Here is an 18,993-nt window from a genome sequence, read left to right as displayed (position 1 = left end):
AAAAATTCAGACAAGACTAATAGTGAGAATTTACTTAGTGACGACAAGATAAGCACGAAGAGGTAAACGCTGGGAAGAGGTTTCTTATTTTAGTTGTGGATGAATGTCTTTGCCGGGCTTCTTGGTAAGCATTGACCCTCCCATCCATCCATTCCCAAAACCAACCCTCCCACAAAGTCAGTGTCCCTCCTGAAAGACCATCAAAAGAAAAAAAACATGCACCCCACGTCCATTTTCATCCACATTCAGACAACCAATTCAGTTCTCTAATCCACAACTCTCTGCAAGAGATCAGCAAAAACAAGACCACATCTCCATACTTGTTCCTCCTTTCCACCTCCTGTGTTTCCCCTCCATTCTCTCCACTTTCTATCATCCCCCATCTCTTTTGGATTCTGCGGGTCCTTTCAATTCTTTCCTTAGATCGAGTCATCAATGGTTCGGGCCCTCGAACACGAGCGTAGCATGCAGAAGTCAAAGTCCTTCCATTTCAAGCGCATATTCGACCGACACAACCAAGGCAATGCGGTTCTCGACAGCGGAGTAGCGGACGGGCTTCAATTCAGAAGCCAAGGCTCGAGAGTCGCGGAACTGATGGAGAACCAAGACATTGGTTGGGTTTTCGATCGGAGTAACGATCCTGTTTCGGGCCTTGAAGGAGATGAGGCAAGAACAGCTAGCTCACCCTCCAAGGCATCACCATCAGGTATATAAAACATATAAGCACAGAATATAGACATGCCCACAATTTAACTTCTTCCCTCTATTGACCAATCTGAATTGGCCTATATCATTGACTTCTCGACAAATTCAGTCTGAAATATCAGGGTAAATGATAAACCAAGGTAAAAATGAAAAACTAGTGATTTGGATAAACTTTTGGTTATTTTTTCTTGCAGACATGGAGCTGATGAAGGAAAGATTCGCCAAGCTGCTCCTGGGTGAGGACATGTCTGGTGGTGGAAAGGGTGTTTCTTCGGCTTTGGCTCTGTCAAATGCAATCACGAATCTTGCTGGTATTTTCAATTCTTTCTCTGACAGATTTTCAATTTTGGGCTTCTGCTTTTAAAATTGGGAAATGGCACCTGCTACAAGGAGACCTAAAGCATCGGAAATTCATCACAATCGGGCGATAAGAGGTGAAATACATGGCAATTCATGCTTTGTTTTGTGGTAATGCAGCTTCCATTTTCGGAGAGCAACGTCGGTTAGAGCCGATGTCTCCAGAGAGGAAGGCTAGATGGAGAAAAGAAATCGACTGGCTTTTGTCCGTGACCGATCACATTGTCGAATTTGTTCCCTCCACGCAAAAGTCCCAAGATGGAACCAACATGGAGGTCATCTCTCTCTCTCGGAAATGCATTGTTTGAAAAACGAACAAAGATCTCTTTGTCAAACAATCCTGACTAGTGCAATCCCAATTTGCAGGTAATGATAACGCGACAAAGAAACGATCTGCACATGAACATCCCAGCGCTGCGCAAGCTCGATGCCATGCTACTAGTCAGTTCCTGCAATGGCTTGACTTGCTAAGAAAGGAGGAAGAAAAATATCTTCAAAGCTGTATTAACACGGTTTCTTATGTTCCTGAACAGGGCTATCTGGACAATTTTGGAGGTCAGAATGAGTTCTCGTATGTCTCTAGAAATGCCAATGAATCTGAGAAAGGGAAAGCACAGAGGGAAGACGAAAAATGGTGGCTACCGACTGTCGAAGTTCCTCCAAATGGCTTATCTGATGGCTCGCGGAAATGGCTGCTGTTCCAGAAGGAATCAGTGAACCAAGTTCTAAAAGCAGCAATGGCCATCAATGCTCAAGTATTATCAGAAATGTCAATTCCCGAGGACTACATCGAATCCCTTCCTAAGGTACAACAGACACGTAGTAGTATATCACCTCGCAGTGCATAAGATTAGTAATTCGTTATCAGAAGGCAAAAGATCAACATGCTGATCCTATTGGCTACATTGTGCAAGCATCTTCTCCGGTTCAAATGATCTAAACTAAGAAATCGCAACTATTTTTTGGCAGAATGGGAGAGCAAGCCTTGGTGATTCAATCTACAAGTGCATCACAGTGGAGTACTTTGATCCTGATCAATTCTTGTCCACCATGGACTTATCAACAGAACACAAAGTCCTGGACCTCAAGGACAAGATCGAGGCCTCCATTGTGATCTGGATGCGGAAGATGCACCAGAAGGATGGGAAGTCAACATGGGGATCAGCTATAAGCTTGGAGAAGAGGGAACTCTTTGAAGAGCGAGCTGAGACCATCCTCCTCCTCCTCAAACAGCGGTTCCCTGGGATACCTCAGTCGTCTCTCGACACCTCAAAAATCCAATTTAACAAGGTAAAGGACAAAATCTCCTGAGCAGTAAAATCACTAGAGACAATCCACAGGGCAGCGCCATCATCGAAAGAGATTTCCTTAACAGAAACTACACCGTCTTAGGAAAAATTACTAAGACCCACTTATTGTACCATCACACATACTCTCATTGGTTCACCAGTACCTCTGGCTCTGCAAGTTTATCCATACATTCGCTCACATTACAACTAGAAACTATGTTTTCAGGCCAATACTTTTGTTTAAAGCTCTTGCATTACCTTCTCCTTGCTAAAACCATCTAATATCGACAGGATGTGGGACAGTCAATCCTAGAGAGTTACTCAAGAGTCATAGAGAGCTTGGCATTCACAGTAATTTCGAGAATAGAGGATGTCCTTTACGCAGACTCTGTGGCTCAAAATCCATCACTAGCAGAACCTGACCAGTCACCCTTAAATGACGAGGAAGAGGTAGAGGCCTTGCAAACTGCAGAAACACCGAATTCGAAGACACTGTCTGACTTCATGGGCTGGAAATTCGGGAAGGAAGGGAGCATAATGAAGAGGGAAAACTCAATAAGCAATTTAGAAAGTTTTGTTGTAGATGGTGAGGGACATATTGTGAGTAGATCACCACATGGTCCTAATGTAAAGAAGGTTTCCTATTTAGAGAAGCTTGAGAACTTGAGTGGCCTAAGAAGCCCGACAGATCGGCACTGATGAGAACAAGGAGAGATGAAAAAGAGGAAAAGGCAACCGAGAGCGATTCAGATTTTGAATGTGTAGAATACAGCGACAGCATATCAAATGTAAATATGCAGATTGTGTAGAATTTTTAGGGACTGGTACATCCCCCAAGGGAAGTCTTGATGTCCAATTCATTCTTTATAGTGTCTGTACTTCTGTTCTCCCTCTTCTCGGTCTCCTTATTGGACTGAAAGCTATCGATGTAACTGATTAGCTGGAGAACTTTATTAGTGATTGGCTAATGAGTATGCGAAATCCTAATTTTTGTGTAGGAGGGGGATATAGATAGCAGTAACCACGCATTTATCTTCACTGCATTAGTTAATTTTCAGAGACTGTTTAACAATTGCAATTTCAAAAATCCGAGTCAATAACTAAGATGGTTAAAATACAAATATAAGGAAGATTTCTTAGTTATGAGACAACCATCGGTGCCCAGAGAGAGAGAGAGAGAGAGAGACTCCTGTATGCTTGGGCAAGCATTTCCCAATCTTGGCAGCTTAGATACAGTAATTCCAAAGAAAGTTTTAGCAGTCTTTTCTCAAATGGCAATGAGATGTTCTTTTTTGAAAAAGAAAACAGAATATAAAATGGTAATGACATACTGATGATCTAGCTAAAAAGATGTATTGCCATAGGACTTAATTAACTGAAGTAAGATAAGTTACTTTTCACCAAAAGAAATTTTTAGCAGACTTCTTTCAAATGGCAATGAGACGTTCTTTCTTGAATAAGAAAAACAGGATATAAAATGAATGACATAATGATCTAGCTAGCCAAAAAAATGAATTGGCATAGGACTTAATTAACTGAAATAATGACAAATTATTTTTCACCGAAAGAAACATGATTATATGGAGATGCAACCTCTTACAATGGAAAAAGAAAGGGGAAAGGGAGCAGTAGCATGAATTCTATTTGAGAGCATTATATGAACTATTCATTGCCAAGTAGAGTAAGATGAGTTACCTTGAACTATCTAGCTTTACAGCAGAGAAGTTCGGACAGGTTCTCTTTAACGAATATTTCTGCGCCCATCCGATTACGTATAATATTCAACTCTGCTAAAATATGTCACCTAAAATTGTGCCGAAACCTATATGTTCAATGACCAGTGAGCAAAAAAAAAAAATAACCAGTGACCATACAAATTGAGCTATTGGAAAATGACAGATATTCCCGTAATGGAAGGAAAAGAAAGACAAAATTCTACAATAATGATTTGGCAGTTCGGATAAAGTTATGCTCATTCCTTATCAAAGCCAAACCAGATCCTCATGCATCATTTCTGCATAGGACTTGAAGGAGCATGATGATTGATGGTGAGGAAGAGACACAGATCTTCGTAGAAGTTACCGGCACGGTTCATTAGTTCGAACTGTTTAAACTAAACTCAATAAAAAGCCTCAACATGCAATCTGAGTCCCTAACCAAGAAAAACTGGCTGCCTCAAAGAGTTGCTGCTCTCATAGACTGTCATAAAGGCATTGAAATTCCTGCAAGATGGACAGAGAAAAGTATTGTTAAGAATGATTCATGTTCTACGAGAATGGCCAACTCTATTTCAATTACATGATACAAATAACCACATAATCATTTCCAAATGCTCTGCACAAAAATGACAGAAGCATGTGCCTCTAGTTAGACAAGATATCTGATCAATTTACGTCTAGAGGGCAAGATTATATTATAGTTTTCGGATTAAAAGGAATGCAAGAAAAAGAACAGCCTAAAAATTACATTTTAACAGATTTATCTCTTCCATTGGCCAGAAAAGCAAGCTCCAGCCAGGACATACAGAGGCAGAGAACATCTCATAACAACATAAGTTGCTCTTGTTTTCTCTGATCAGTTACAAGAAACTATCAAGATTTTTTTTCACATAGCCTGACTGAGTTGACATTTTAAACAAGCATGCATGCAAAACAATAGTTCCAACGATCAATATACTAGAATTATTTTTTTATGTATGATTAATCTTGAACCATATCAAACTCTCCTGGTTCCAATAACTCGTAGAAAAGAGCAGAGATGATTCCATTGGCAGTTCTAACATCATTTCAACGAGCGGCAAAACTTTATCTATCAATGAAATTGAGCAAAAGCCTAACTATATACCAAGGAAACTTGATGTTACTGAAACGAGTATAGATCAAATTCTATCTCCACCAGGTTAATGTAACCCTTCATAATAAATTTCTAGATGCTCTGCACTAAAATGAGTGATGCATGTGCCTCTAGTTGGACAAGATATCTGATCAATATTAGAAAGACTTTCAGGTTATGGTGAAAAAAAAAAAGCCTAAAATCACAGTCAAACAGATTCATCTCTTTTTATGGATCAGATGAGCAAAGCTCCAGCGAGGATACTCAAAGGCAGAGAACAAAAGCTTTAACCATAAACAGAGTAAACTTGATGCTGTTGAAAAGAGTATGGATCAAATGCCATCTCCCACCAGGTTAGGAAAGTGCAAGGCCAATGCCGAGAAACTACAAATGTTTTTCCTTTGGCCAGAGAGGAACTATTAAATAATTTGCCTAAACAAGCTACTTAAGTTTAACAGTCACAAAGACATCTCCATATCATGCAATACGGCCTGCCTGGACTTCTTTCAAAACAGACTTTGAAGTTTTCAAAATTTAAAACTGTTATTAAAAGATGAATATCACCCAGTAAAACACTAAATAGTGTCATTCCAATTATCTATATCATCCAGAAGCCTTGGGCACCATGTGAAAGCAGCAAACAAAGTAAGAGAAATTCAAAAGACAGAACAAAAGGGGGCTAAGTACATTGAAGGAAACAAGTAGCCAAAGTGACTGAATCGTACATCTATTTTAAGTAGATGAAGAAGCTCAGCACGCTGCTCAGTATTTCCAAAAAACTTGCACATCCACAAGCCATTTCTAGATTATCAAGTGCACTATTGCTTATAGTCAGATGTAAACATTTACTTCAGATTTGATTTGTCACCATCAATATCATTCATTTCAAAAGATGGAAACCTTTATTTTTTCAACAATACGCCCCATTTACAACTGAAGAGGCAAAGCACTCTATGGACAAGGCGGATCATGTTTGACTCTATCACAACCACACCATGCAACTAGATCCTTTCTCATCCCAAATGAACTTTTGCGGTCCTTATAGACATTGCCAACACCGAAAAATAAGTTCTAAAGAGATGACATGCTATCTGGTTACTGTAACAATCTAAACTATCTAATTGGACAATGCCTAGAGAACCAAAACCACAAGACATACATCAAAATTGCTTAGCTCAGAGCAACTCAGTGTTTTCACCATTCGTCTCACACGGGCAATCAAAATCCAAAATTCACCAGTTACCACACAACCGAAACATCACTTAAGAACGTATAGTACGATAGTGTAACTGCACCTTGAGGCACTAATCCCCAACTCTGGGACTCCATTGCCAAGCTCGACTGGAGCCTCGCCGAGGCGATAGCGCTGTGGAGAGGCATCAAGGATTCGACGCCGCCGCTCAACTCCAGGGGCAACCTAACACCACAAATCATCACAAACAAACAAACGGTGAATCTGGAGACGACCCCGGAAATCAACACGAATGCTCGGTACAGGAGTAGCGAAAAGACGGATGCTTTGCCTCTCCTGCGTCAAAAATGGACGCGAATGCTCGTGCAGCGAGTGCAGATTTGAGGCATTTTACCGTGAGAAGGCGCGAGAAAAGCGCCTGGAAGAAGGGGAAACGGAGGACTGGAGCGGAGCTGGGGGAGAGGGCGGGGAGTGGTTGAGCTTGAGAGACAGAGGGCGTAATCGAGAGGATAACCTGGAGACGACCTTCGAAGACGCCATTGCTGAAGGTTTTTGGAGGGCTTTGGTTCTTTTTCCCTGTGATCTCTTCGAGAGGGTTGATGCTTCGGGACGGTTTGCTAGAGTTACTGATCTTTGTATGTTCTATGCGTCACTGACCAATGGTAGTCGTGGAATTCTTTTGCCCTTTTTTCCCCTTAATTGATTGATCGATCTGCTTATGAGTCTGCCGCCGGCTCGGTTATGTTGTTCACTCATTTGAAATGAAAGTTAATGTATCTTCTACGCTTTGGAATTGGGTCTAATTCCTTTAAAAAAAAATCAAATTTTAGATTCAGTCTCAAATTCATCCCAATTTTCTTTTTTGTCTCGAAAAAAAATTATCAAATTTTAGGTTCAATCTCAAATCTACCACGAATTTTGTTTTGTCTAAAAAATATCACCAACTTTCAATTTATTCTCAAATCTTCCTCGTGGTTTAATCTCAACTTGACGTGACATTTTCACGACCATAACAAATCCACATCAACGAAGTGATTGGGGGATAAGTGTGTATCAACGTGGCATTTCACGTGGATAACAAATCCACCCTAATAAAAATTGTCAAAGTTCTCTAAAATAAAACTGTTCTAGTATATGAAAATTAGGGATGACTAGTGGCGATTTTGAACAGAGTGTTGAATGGGGCGGATTCAAGATTAGAGTAAAAATAGTGATTTTTCTCTTAGACAAAAAGAAAATTCGGGGTAGATTTGGGTATGGACCTAAAGATTAAGGTCTTTTCAAAGAAAAAAAATAATTTGGAAAAATTTGATATTAGACCTAAAGTTTGAAAAAAAAAATTTAGATAAAAAAATTCAGAAACAGATTTGAGACTAGATCCAAAGTTAGGGTTATTTTTAGGGAATTAGGCCTTTGAAATTGAAAGTGTTATACATCAAATTAGAATTGGAGCCGATATGGAGCCTAGCCCAACCTGGTTCGACCTACACATTCGAGCAAATCCATTAAGAAGTCCATGGTGCCGTCGCTCATTGATTCAAATATTCGAAACTCATATTGAAATTGAACCTTACAGAGATAAATGTACATATTAATTGGTCGGCTAGTGCATTATTGTCTGTAAAATGTAAGTAGGCGAAGCAATTTCCTCCATGATGCTTCCTTTCATGGGCCTCGTAGACATGAAGCTAGAGATTGAAGAGGTTGGACCAACATGATCAAGAACACACTGACCTTCTGTGCTGGTGTTTGGGATGGGATCATGTGTAGTTGAGGCTGCAAATTTTTACGCATTCTTACCGGACATTGATCTACGATCGCGAATCTTCCTTTCGGCGCTGAGGCAGGAAAAGGTCTGAACGGAGGTTTGCATGGGCGTGGATTGAAGGTGCTTGCACTTCTTAAACAATGTCTCCCCACCCCGTCACGGCTCTCTGCGTTTCAGCAAAAGAACTGCAACCCGAGGGGCAAAAGTCCTATCTGTAATGGTCGGTTAGCTTTGTTCCGAGTCAATCTTTACGTAAATGTTGTTAAATAACAGTTCACGGTAGCCCCCAGAGAACAAACAGCATGCGAAGGGCCAGAAATATGTTGACACTAATAAAATTGGAAGAACCAAAACACAATAGATCTAATAGTTATCAGTGGATCAGAATTCCAGGATATATTTTCAGACACTTTGCTAATTGAGATTACACTAGGAACAGCAGTTGGAAGCCAAGGCACATGAAGAATCAACAGTGACCTCCAAGATTCAAATAAGATTGATGCTTCGAGCTGAGGCCTACAGCAAAGGGTGCAGCTATAAAGAAACACAGTTGGCGCATGTACTTAAATATGCTGAGGTTGAACCTCTAAGAATCCGACCTCCTCAGCAGCCCCCAAAAAGCATTTGTAGGACGTTGACCTCCTCTAGGAACACATTATGCAACACAGCCTCCACACATAATACTCCTGCAGCAAAAAGAAAGCGAGCGTTCAACAGAACAATCACTGTCTGCAAATTTTGTGAAGGCATTGAGCGAGCAAAGTTGTGCTGGATGGAATGCGTCTGGTCACGTGAAATGACGAGGTAAGCAGAAACAGATTCACATCTTAGTGACAGAAGCTTAAGAACATTTTCTGTCAATGCCAACGGCAGAAAATTAAGAACTGTCGATCAAAGAGGTAGCTTGCATCGTCATCTTCGCATTTAGCATTATACAAAAATTCAAGGCTCGCTGCAATGTAACAGTGGTCTTGAGAAGATTACATACCGATTTTTTGACTCAAACTGGTAATGGACCAGTGGTATATAACTGAAGATGCCCAAAACACTGAAATTTCTTTGTCACTGTGCTTTCAGGCAGAAATAACATCTCTCAGTTCATGATCCATAGACGACAATGGTTGTTTTTCTTCATTGGCTCTACTAAAGCACACATCTTGACTATGAATAAGATTAGCGGTCAAGGCACTTTTATGTGATTCTTTCAATCAGTTCTAACAAAACTTACAACAAAGGAAAGACTGCTGTTGAAAATATCTGTTTCTCACCACAAAATATTGCATGTCCAAATGCACTAAACTGGCTTCACTGAGTAATATGAATTGTCATCTAGGTGACAAAGTATGCTTCTCGATTAAAACATAGCATCACAAACTGAGAACTTCTCACTGCAAGGCGATAGCTCACAGATTGAAGCAATAAAAAGAGTTGTAGAGTGCGTACGCTATCACAGAGCCCGACCTCCTGCGGCTTTCAGTTCTTGTCACTTCCTTCCTCCGAGGAGGCTGAAGCACCACCTTGATTGCAGTGTCGAAGACTGCTTTGACATTCTGAACATGGAAACAGTAATTGTTGTTAGTTACGGGCAGTATTATGAACCAAAAGACCGGAGATCATTTTATCTTCCAAGTGACAGATGTTTCCAATTCTTGTCAATAACAAGGACCTGTTGAGTCTTAGAGCTGCACTCAATATAAGCCGCGGCGCCAATTTGCCTCCGGAGCTCTTCACCCTGTATATCAAAAGCCTCATGAGCTTCGTCAATTAAAGAAAATCATACATTGCTTAATGTAAATGCCATAGCTTTTCACCTGAGCAGTTGTAATAAAATTATATCCCATGTTATCAGCTACATATCCTCTGTCATCGCGAAGATCTGATGGAAAAATGGGAAAGAACCTTTAGCTTGTTTTAAATTGGAACAATCATGAGCCAGAAAAGATCAACGTTTTTTTGTTCAGCTGGAATTGTGGAGCCCGTGATCTCTCAGGTGAGGCCTACCGAGTTTTGTTCCCACAAGAACAACAGGAACATTTGGTGCGAATCTTCTTAGCTCAGGCATCCACTGTAAGAATGAGCAAGCAAACTCATAAGTAAACAATAAAGTAAATGGTCAGGCTCACGCAAACTTACTAAACAAAGCTGATTAAACATGGAGAGAAGAATATATTGCCACTGGGAAAGGGAAAGAAAAGCCTTTTCTTCTGTAGAGCACCATCTAGAAAGCAGTATGCACCAAAGCAAACTCCAAAAGAGAAAAAGTGGGAAAGGGAAAGAAAAGAAAGTAGCATAAAGGCATAAGCGTGCGAATTACTACCTTCTTTAGAACATTTTCATAGCTTGCTCTACTAATTAGTGAAAAAGCCAACACGAAGACATCTGCTCCTCTGTAGCTCAACGGTCTCAACCGGCTATAATCTTCCTGACCTGGAAAAATTTCAAGAACCCAACAGAGATGAACCCATTTTGAGCAACACTCAAATAAGAATCCAAAAAAATAAACAGAGAAGAAAGAAGTAAACTGTGAGCACCTGCAGTATCCCACAATCCCAAGTTCACAACGTTCCCATCCACAGCCACATTTGCACTGAAGTTATCAAACACTGTGGGTATGTAATCCTGTCATCAAAAGAAACAAGAAAGAAACCCAATAAAAATCTATTCAAAGTATGAATCTCCCTCTGCAATCTGCACTCAATAGCTTCTTTCTTTTTCCCTCTCAATCAGAAAACCTAGAGCTGAGAAGAAAACGAAAAGAAAGGAAAATCAACTGAAAGTTCCCGTGCACATTGAAAACACCTAAAACCCACATGCAAAATCCTTCCAAAATCTCTTCTTTTTTCTCCTTGAAGAAATGGAAGAAAGGAGGACTTACACTAGGGAACCTGTTGCTGGTGTAGCAAATGAGCATGCAAGTCTTGCCCACAGCTCCATCCCCAACAGTGACGCACTTGATGAACTTGGAGGCGCTCATCTTTCTTCCCCACAAGAAAAACCCCCACTGGAGCTGTGCAAGAAGAGGTCCCAAATCCAGCCGAATGAAGAAGACAGACAGGAAAGAGGGAACGACAGAAAAGGTTGTAAGAGGAGGTAGGAGAAAATAGGCAGCTACAGTGCTGCAGAGTGTTCGTCTTGTAGTCTCAAGAAAAATGCATTAACAATGCGGCCATGTTGAGAGAGAGAGAGAGAGAGAGAGAGAGAGAGTGCTGTCGCTGGCACTTTTTCTGGTCCCTCTCGATGAATTTGAAAATCCAACAGAAAAATCTTCTTTTTTCAAAATGGAGTGAGTGAGTGGGTCCCTCTCTCAAACGGCTCTAGTGCCCATTCTCGCATTTGGTAAATTCATCGAGTACCTGTATAAACCGAGCAAGGTCACGGATAATAACCATTTCACTTCTCTATTTCTATTCTAAATTTATTTTTAAAATAGATTTGAAATAGAAACTTGTTTGATAAATTATTTCTATTTTTTATTTCTAAAACAAAATTTTATTTCAAAAATAAATTTAAAAGGAAAATCGAAAACAAAAATTTTTAGCTTCTTCAAAAAACAGAACTAAAAAATAATAATCCCTCACTTTTTTTTAAGTACTCGCCGCCGCTGACCACCACCCCCCGCCGCCACCTACCACCGGCTGCCGACCGCGCCACCGTTGACCACCACCCTTCGCCGATCGCCTCAACCATCGCCGGCCTCTATTAACCTCCTCCCGCTACGCCAACCATCACCCACTACCAACCTTCGCCACTACCAACCATTGCCCTCGAACTCCCATCGCCGACCACCACCCATTAGCCCCCGCCTCAACGTCGGCCCCCGCCAACCATTGCGGCCGACCTCCACCCACAACTCTGACCATCGTTGGCCACCGTCGCCAACCATTGCCCACCACCGACCTTTGCTACCGCCAACCATTGTCCTCGCTCGACCGCCGTCGATCGCCACTCATTGCCGTCTGTCGTCGCCCCCCACGGACCGTCACCACCACCCACCACCCGTCGTCGCCGATCCTGTTGCCATCGACCACCGTCCGCCGCTAATCACCGCCTACGACCAACCTCTGCCGTCCACCACCACCCATCGCCGGCCGCCGCCAATCATTGTTGACCTCCGCCGATGGCCGCTACCCACTACCGCCGGCCTCCGAAGTAAAATATAAATAATATATATTTTTTTATTTTTAAATAGTAAATAATAATTTCTAAAAATAGAAATTTTCAACCGTTGTCAAACGAACTTCTATTCTAGGATCAGAAATTTTACATCGTTATCAAACACGTTTTTTTTTGCTCAAAAACGCATTCAAAAATAAAAATAGAAAAATCTATTTCTAATCAGAAATTTATTTTTAAAACAAAATCGTTGTCATGTAGCCCCTTTTTTTGAGCCCATAGGGGGTCGCTCAATGACAAGCATCTTTGTCACTTTTTTTGCTAAAGACTCGAATCCAATTGCATCATACTTTGGGTATTCTATTACTACTATCTTGAAGACCAAAATATTTGCGTGCCTCGAATGTGCAGCGGTCCTGTCGGATGAGGAGACTGCCACGTTAGACGAGATTAGTCAAACTTAAAAAAAAAAAAAAAACTAGTGAAGGAGGGAGAAGAGAGAGGAGGGCGAGTGAAGTCTGAAGGCAAATGGGTGGGGTTGGACATCATCGGCGATTGGCAAAGTGTTGCACGGCTGTCGTGAGGAAGAAGAAAACGAGGAAAAGAAGCGGGGAAAATCGAAAAGGGCAAAACAAAATATAAAAAAAAAAATCAAGATAAATATGAGTCATAGAGAATGAGGAGCCGTGCCCCAATTTAACAATTTTAGAAAGGGGAAAAATTAAAAAAAAGGACCCTAAGTGTCTTTATTTTCTTAAATAAAGGCCTGAAGTGAATTTTATTTTAAATAAAGATCTCAAGAACTATTATTATCTCAAAAAAGAGCCTAAAGTGGTATGGTTATTTCAAATAAGGGCCTCATCTTGTCGGCCGGCTGGCTAGTTAAATTTTTTTGACCGATCAAGAGTATTTTTTTAAAATTGTAAATTTAATCTATTTTTTTGTTAAATTAAATTAAAACAAAAAATTAATTTTTTTTTAAAAAAAAAGGTAAAAACACAAGTGGGTAGATTGACCTCCCACCTATGGCCACCGCCCCACCGGCCGTAGGGTCGTCGGCGACCCCGCCGACCATCTATAAGGGCTACGGCCAACGACTAGGACCGAGGGTAGGTCGAAGGGTGCCGTCTATCCCGATTCGATCACGGCCGATGGCCATCGACCCTCACCTAGATCCGGGAGAGGGTTGTGGCTCTCGCCGATGGTCGATGGGGTTGCCGGCCTCTGTCGAGGCGTCGGCGACCCACCACCCGGCCACAGGCGGGAGGACTTCTGTGTGTTTCCTTTTCTTTTCTTTTTTTACTTTTTTTTCAAAATCTTTAAAAAAACAAAAAAGGAAGAATAAATTAAAAATAATAAATGACCAAAATACCCTTAATCAAAGTAGCTTAAGCCCTCATTTTGAGATTAATATAATCATTGCAAGCCTTCATTTGAAATAATATACACTTTAAGTCCTTTTTTAATATAATGAGGGCGGTTCAAGCCATTATTTAAAATAATATCCAGTTCATGCCCTTATTTGAAAAAATAAAAACACTTCAAGTTTTTTTTTTAAAGTTTCCCTTTTAGAAAGGGTTAATTTCGCCACCCTCAAAATAGAAGATCCCACCCTCGTACTAAAATTAAAATAATTCTACTCGACACTTCCTTTAATATCATTGATGTCTTATATGCATTATTTGATATTCTATAATTTTCTCAACCGACGTCATGCGTGTTGGCCCTAGCTCATGTCTGACATAAAACTTCCCACCTATAACTCATTCCAGAAGGGAGGAAAACAAACTAGAAGACGAGAGGATGAGAACCAGATCATTATTCCATAGCGTCCAACTTCCCACCTAACTCAATCCAGAAGGGAGGAAAACAAACTAGAAGACGAGAGGATGAGAACTGGATCATTATTCCATAGCGTCCATACAACCACGTAACACAAGAGTCAAGACATATAAACCGGCTATATCCCGGGTTTGGTGTAATCAAACAACCGTGCCACAATAAACACAAAGCTCAAAGATGCTGAAGCCGTGATGCCGAGAGATGCAAAACACTCAGAGTGCTTTGAGGATTTCATCAGCACCGGAGACAGTGAACTCTCCCCCGGATTCGATGTTGGCTGCCTTCACCTTGAGATCCTCGACCAAGAGAGCATATCTCTTGGAGCGAATACCAAGCCCTTTATCACTTAGGTCAAGCTCGAGGCCAAGGGCGTGGGTGTATTTCGCTGCACCATCTGCCAAGAACTTGACATGCTTGTTCTCGGGGTAAGTTTTTGCCCACGCCTTCATCACAAATGAGTCATTCACTGAAAAGTAGGACCAAAATGAGCATCACGGGTTTCAGGGGAAAAAAACCAGTAGGACTGAACTACCTAAGACTGCCATCTGCTCTAAATCCAACATAATTTATTAACTAGACAATGCGCAAGCTCTTTGATAGACTCCATACGACATCTAGCCACTGAACTATGAAATCAACTATGGAATTCACACAGCCACATATCCTTGGTAGGGGGTGCAGATTCAGAAGTGCAGTAAAGAGAAACTGATACGATAGCATTAGGACCCAGAAACTTTCTTCTTTTTGGATTAGCTTTCTATAGTTGTTCCCCAAGCAGGATCTTGAATTGACCTAGGACCCAGAAACTTTCTTTTTTGGACTATCTTTCTATAGTTGTTCCCCAAGCAGGATATTGAACTGACCATGTCATTAGCAATACAGCATCTAATTCATAAGCATAAACGTTCAAGTGAAATGTAAAACCACATGGCCCACTCAGAGAGAGGGTGCACAATCAGTAATCTATTTTAAAAATTGCTAAGAAGACTCCGGGCCAAGATGATCCTGAAGATAGTGAGCATCTCTTTTGACCACAAGGCAAATGGGTTTAGTTATCCAGGGCAAATTCTAACTATTTAATGGATTGTCACGGGCGGCATGCGGATCTTATGCAATGGGATCGAAATGGTCATCTACTCACTGATGCCTTGTAACAACCGCTCATAGTCAAATCGGTAATACTGCCAACTAATAATTTGACAAGCCATTGGGCGAAGAAAGCGATGCCAAAAGAAATGGTCAACTATGCCTCATACCTACCACTCAAAGTCAACACATTAACACTCCAACTACTGGAAAACACACCAGAGTCCCTTTCCCATTTCCCTGTAATCTCCAGAAACCAGTACAGTCCCCTGATCCCCTTTATCATTAGATTATGATTCTTGATATTTGCTGAAGCCACTATAGTTGACGAGTCTTTGAAGATAAGCTTCTTTACCCCGTCAATGACCAGCAGATGCACTGCACTCCATTTACTCAATCATAAGGACGAAAACATGCCAAACCAATTATGCTTAACCTTTAAACGGAGCATCGGTCGTTATAGCAAGAAATGACGATATTAGACGACAAATACGAGGAATGATCATCTAGATACTCCGAAAAAAAATTGAAAGAAATGGCAAAGAGACAAAAAAGATGAAGAATATACCGCTGAGACACAGAATCTCATCCACACCCTTGGATTTTAGCAGCTCTGCCTTCTCAACGAAGCCCGGCACGTGCTTCAAACTGCAAAAATCGAAGCTACATGACAATTGCTTCTTCGACTATCACGGGGCGGAATATCCCCTACCTACTACAACCATTGAGCGTAAAACAAATACGACAAAAAGAGAGTATAGTCTGAGTTTCAAATCGCTAGTTACAATCCCAGCGTCACTTACTCCGAAAAAATCATCGTTAATTGAACAGGTCAACAAAATTATAGTATTCCGACCAAAACAAAAAAAAATTATAGTATCATAATGCAATATTTTCCAAACAAATTGAAGTCCTGACGAAGTATGACTTGCTTCAGTCCAAACATCCAACAGGCTCGCAATGATCGTACAAAGTTAGTCGCATCAAATACCCGTTCCACTACTCGAGAATCGTAGAAAATTCTAGAAACCGAAAGATGATATTGTTGATTCAGCTAAAATATTCAACCATTCACTCTGCGATTTACCCCTTTTTGTCCTTCCCTCCGAACACAACCGCAAACGGGCGACGGCACGGGGAAATGGCAAAATCAGACAGGCGACCGGGAAAGAACCGGAGGAGACGAAGGAAACACCCGCGGTCTCACCTGCAAGTCGGAGTGAAGGCGCCGGGGACGGCGAAGAGGACGACCTTCTTGCCGGCGGCGAGGGAGTGCACGGAGACCTTCTGGAGCTGGTCCTGCTCGTCGAAGTAGGCCAGCGTGCCGTCGGGAATGGTGTTGCCAACAGCGATCGGAGCCATGATCGGGCGTGGCGGTCGGAGACTGGCTGTGGAAGAGCGGGCGAGCGAAGGTTCCCAAGTGGAGCGCCTGCAAATATGGAGTGATGTCCGTATCCGCTATCCGGATATATAGGGGATTGAGTCGAATTTGATAGAGTAGGTTGGAGTCCGGGCTCTCGGAGGAGGTATTATCGTGTGCGGGCGGAAACAGGGGAATGGGCCTGCCACGTGTTCGTTATCGGTCAACGAATGGAGAGACGGCGAGCGAGGTTTGTTAGACGAGTTTTAGTGGAATTATTAATTTCTGCTTTTTTATCTTATGAGGCATAGGCCCTCACTGGGTAATGTTTGAACGACTCTTCCTATTTATTCCCATTATATATAGGACGGCCGGCGCTGCATCAATATAGATTCCTATATTGATTCCACACACGACTTGAAAGTTAGAATTGACGGAAATACCCAAACTATTCCGAGAGTCGTCAAAAATTTCATATATACTCGTTATAATACATTTATCATGAGCATTTTTGTGACATCATAAACCCCAAAGTATGCTTATTGTGACGCATTTGCCTTTAACTTTTTTTTTTTGACAAAAAAAATCCCGAACTTGTGTCTATGTGACACATTGATCCTCTGTCAAAGTTCAATCATATGATTTTTTGGTCAAAATAACGTCGCTTTTATCTCACTTAAGCTATGTGGGAGTTATATCGATCCGGTTTGCTTTTCGGCGTCTGTTTAGTCGGATTTTTAATGGTGCTCAATGATAAGTGTGTCACACGGATATAAATATAATTTTTGGTGTATGAGTATAATTTGGGGTCAACTTGAGGGAGCTCTCTCTCTCTCTCTCATCCATCTCTTCTCTTTGCTGCCACCTCCTCGTGATTGGCAATGGAGGCTATCCCTGAGTCCTCACAGCCTTAGATCGAGATTGATCCCGTCGATTGTTGGGAGATATTTCCAGGAATAAAAAAATAGAATTAGACATTGAAACGTGATAATACTCTTTTTGAGGAATCATTAGACCCCACAACGTTGTTAAAGATTATCGGTAAAAATTGCCTAGGATACAACAAAGTCTAGGAATGAGAACATCATATGAACTCTCAAGTGAAATAATTAGAAACAATGGCTGTATTTCTTTTTAGAGAAACGAAAATAGAAGTCGAAGTTGTTGAATATTGAACAAAATCGTTGAATATATAACAGCGAAAAGAACACAATGTTTCGTGCTATTCCGAAAAGAATAGAATTTTTTTTTTTTGGTAAGGGAAAAGAATAGAATTTTTCGTGTTGGAAAAAACTAAGATTTGGACACAACTCTTCATATCAAAAAACCATAAATTCGGACACATCTTCATAAGCTCAAAGATCCCATAATAACCATTAGACATAATTAAAAATTAAAAATTAAAAATAATGAAAAAAAACTGTAACTCCTTTGTGAATAGTCGCCTTGCTTCATTAGGATATAACAATTAATTAAGTAATAGTCGCATTGCTTCGCTAAGACACAACAATTAATTTATTACCATACTTTCAAAATTTAATAAAAAATATTAATGATCGTTGAATTAGTGCCGGTTTTAATGCATTATCGCACGCCCAACTCACTTAACCTGTTATCTTCAATTAAAAGACTAGAAAAGCCTTTCACTCATAAGTTCTCGTGCTCCGTCCCATCTTTTTGACGTGGGATAAGGAAGATGTACCATTTTTGTACAAACAACCATGGACTGCCTCAAACAAGTCTCGATCCAAGCGATCGTGGCGCCACGGGGATGGCGCTCGAAGCTATGCGGGCCGGCGGATGAGGACAGATATGCCAAAAGCAAGCATCCACTGATGCAAATCCACGCTCGAGAGCAAAGACCAGTGAACGAGTCGAAGAGTTCCCATGGTCACGTCACGGGATCGAACTCTCTTCTCGTTGTTCGGATTACGATTCGGGCGGCTCGGCAAGCTTCCAAGGATTCGGTGATCTCCGCTAATGTTGGTGTGGGAGAGAGAGAGAGAGATGAAAAAGCTGAAGCTCTATACTGGAGAAGTGTATGGAGTCTCCACCTCCACGCTTGCTACTATTCCGCACCTGGACCTACCAGCTCTCCCTTCGTAGACTCGCCCTCACCGTGTTGGTCACTCTCAAGGACCTCCCCCTCCTTAACCCTCTCCTCTCCGCCCACCCCTTTGGCCAGACCCTTCCCCTCCCCACCCCAAACTCCCGCAGAGTGTTGAGAATGTTCGCAACATTAGTCACTTCAGCAACGTCCCCATCATCCCCACCCTCTGCGTCCGCCTCCCACTCGCCCGGTAGTTCACCTCCCACCCCAACCCTCATGTGGCCATTCTCCTCTACTTCTTCATCGGTTGTGTTGCACGGAACAAGCGATCGAACAATAAATAGACAGAACAAGAAAATAAATCGGATACCGGATGTACGTGGTTTGATCGTAGAGACC

General features: G+C 41.4%; 4 protein-coding genes across 6 annotated transcripts; 1 reads left to right on the top strand and 3 right to left on the bottom strand.

Moving 5' to 3' along the window:
* The first annotated feature begins 180 nt into the window (after positions 1–180).
* Positions 181–3,323, top strand: LOC115749179 (rho guanine nucleotide exchange factor 8-like). The gene is made up of 7 exons (XM_030685886.2): positions 181–706; positions 900–1,016; positions 1,183–1,337; positions 1,429–1,503; positions 1,596–1,868; positions 2,032–2,352; positions 2,643–3,323. The coding sequence occupies exons 1-7, from the start codon at positions 436–438 to the stop codon at positions 3,048–3,050; spliced, it is 1,620 nt and encodes a 539-aa protein (XP_030541746.2). The 5' UTR covers positions 181–435; the 3' UTR covers positions 3,051–3,323.
* A 921-nt stretch (positions 3,324–4,244) lies between these two features.
* LOC115749186 (protein NUCLEAR FUSION DEFECTIVE 6, mitochondrial-like) lies at positions 4,245–6,984 on the bottom strand. Its single transcript, XM_030685896.2, has 3 exons — positions 6,770–6,984; positions 6,479–6,600; positions 4,245–4,573 (listed from the first exon to the last, which is right to left on the bottom strand). The coding sequence occupies exons 1-3, from the start codon at positions 6,913–6,915 to the stop codon at positions 4,554–4,556; spliced, it is 288 nt and encodes a 95-aa protein (XP_030541756.2). The 5' UTR covers positions 6,916–6,984; the 3' UTR covers positions 4,245–4,553.
* A 1,497-nt stretch (positions 6,985–8,481) lies between these two features.
* LOC115749184 (rac-like GTP-binding protein ARAC7) lies at positions 8,482–11,276 on the bottom strand. 3 transcript variants are annotated; one of them, XM_030685891.2, is made up of 8 exons: positions 11,019–11,276; positions 10,675–10,762; positions 10,458–10,570; positions 10,145–10,208; positions 9,955–10,019; positions 9,810–9,875; positions 9,587–9,693; positions 8,482–8,829 (listed from the first exon to the last, which is right to left on the bottom strand). In XM_030685891.2, exons 1-8 carry the CDS (start codon positions 11,115–11,117, stop codon positions 8,799–8,801), a joined length of 633 nt encoding a protein of 210 aa, XP_030541751.2. In that variant the 5' UTR covers positions 11,118–11,276; the 3' UTR covers positions 8,482–8,798. The 3 variants fall into 3 exon arrangements, with proteins under 3 accessions (XP_030541751.2, XP_048133290.1, XP_030541752.2); XM_048277333.1 differs by having other exon boundaries at positions 9,605–9,693; XM_030685892.2 differs by having other exon boundaries at positions 10,461–10,570.
* Positions 11,277–14,150: 2,874 nt separating this feature from the next.
* LOC115749185 (peroxiredoxin-2-like) lies at positions 14,151–16,629 on the bottom strand. The gene is made up of 3 exons (XM_030685893.2): positions 16,392–16,629; positions 15,753–15,832; positions 14,151–14,564 (listed from the first exon to the last, which is right to left on the bottom strand). Exons 1-3 carry the CDS (start codon positions 16,544–16,546, stop codon positions 14,311–14,313), a joined length of 489 nt encoding a protein of 162 aa, XP_030541753.1. The 5' UTR covers positions 16,547–16,629; the 3' UTR covers positions 14,151–14,310.
* Positions 16,630–18,993: the final 2,364 nt, after the last annotated feature.

The sequence above is a fragment of the Rhodamnia argentea genome, chromosome 4, assembly GCF_020921035.1.
Source record: "Rhodamnia argentea isolate NSW1041297 chromosome 4, ASM2092103v1, whole genome shotgun sequence".
Taxonomy (NCBI): domain Eukaryota; kingdom Viridiplantae; phylum Streptophyta; class Magnoliopsida; order Myrtales; family Myrtaceae; genus Rhodamnia; species Rhodamnia argentea.
The sequence above is the reverse complement of the archived record's forward strand: the minus strand, read 5'-3'. Positions and strand labels throughout refer to the sequence as shown.

Coding starts and splice junctions, on each gene's coding strand:
- LOC115749179 (XM_030685886.2), top strand. CDS start 436: ATGGTTCGGGCCCTCGAACACGAGCGTAGCATGCAGAAGTCAAAGTCC. Junction 707..899: donor CTCCAAGGCATCACCATCAG/GTATATAAAACA, acceptor TTTTTCTTGCAG/ACATGGAGCTGATGAAGGAA. Junction 1,017..1,182: donor TGCAATCACGAATCTTGCTG/GTATTTTCAATT, acceptor GTGGTAATGCAG/CTTCCATTTTCGGAGAGCAA.
- LOC115749186 (XM_030685896.2), bottom strand. CDS start 6,915: ATGGCGTCTTCGAAGGTCGTCTCCAGGTTATCCTCTCGATTACGCCCT. Junction 6,601..6,769: donor TTTTCTCGCGCCTTCTCACG/GTAAAATGCCTC, acceptor TTGTGGTGTTAG/GTTGCCCCTGGAGTTGAGCG. Junction 4,574..6,478: donor TTGGGGATTAGTGCCTCAAG/GTGCAGTTACAC, acceptor TCCATCTTGCAG/GAATTTCAATGCCTTTATGA.
- LOC115749184 (XM_030685891.2), bottom strand. CDS start 11,117: ATGAGCGCCTCCAAGTTCATCAAGTGCGTCACTGTTGGGGATGGAGCT. Junction 10,571..10,674: donor GGGATTGTGGGATACTGCAG/GTGCTCACAGTT, acceptor AAATTTTTCCAG/GTCAGGAAGATTATAGCCGG. Junction 10,020..10,144: donor TCTTGTGGGAACAAAACTCG/GTAGGCCTCACC, acceptor TTTTTCCATCAG/ATCTTCGCGATGACAGAGGA.
- LOC115749185 (XM_030685893.2), bottom strand. CDS start 16,546: ATGGCTCCGATCGCTGTTGGCAACACCATTCCCGACGGCACGCTGGCC. Junction 15,833..16,391: donor GCCTTCACTCCGACTTGCAG/GTGAGACCGCGG, acceptor CGATTTTTGCAG/TTTGAAGCACGTGCCGGGCT. Junction 14,565..15,752: donor TGAGATTCTGTGTCTCAGCG/GTATATTCTTCA, acceptor CCTACTTTTCAG/TGAATGACTCATTTGTGATG.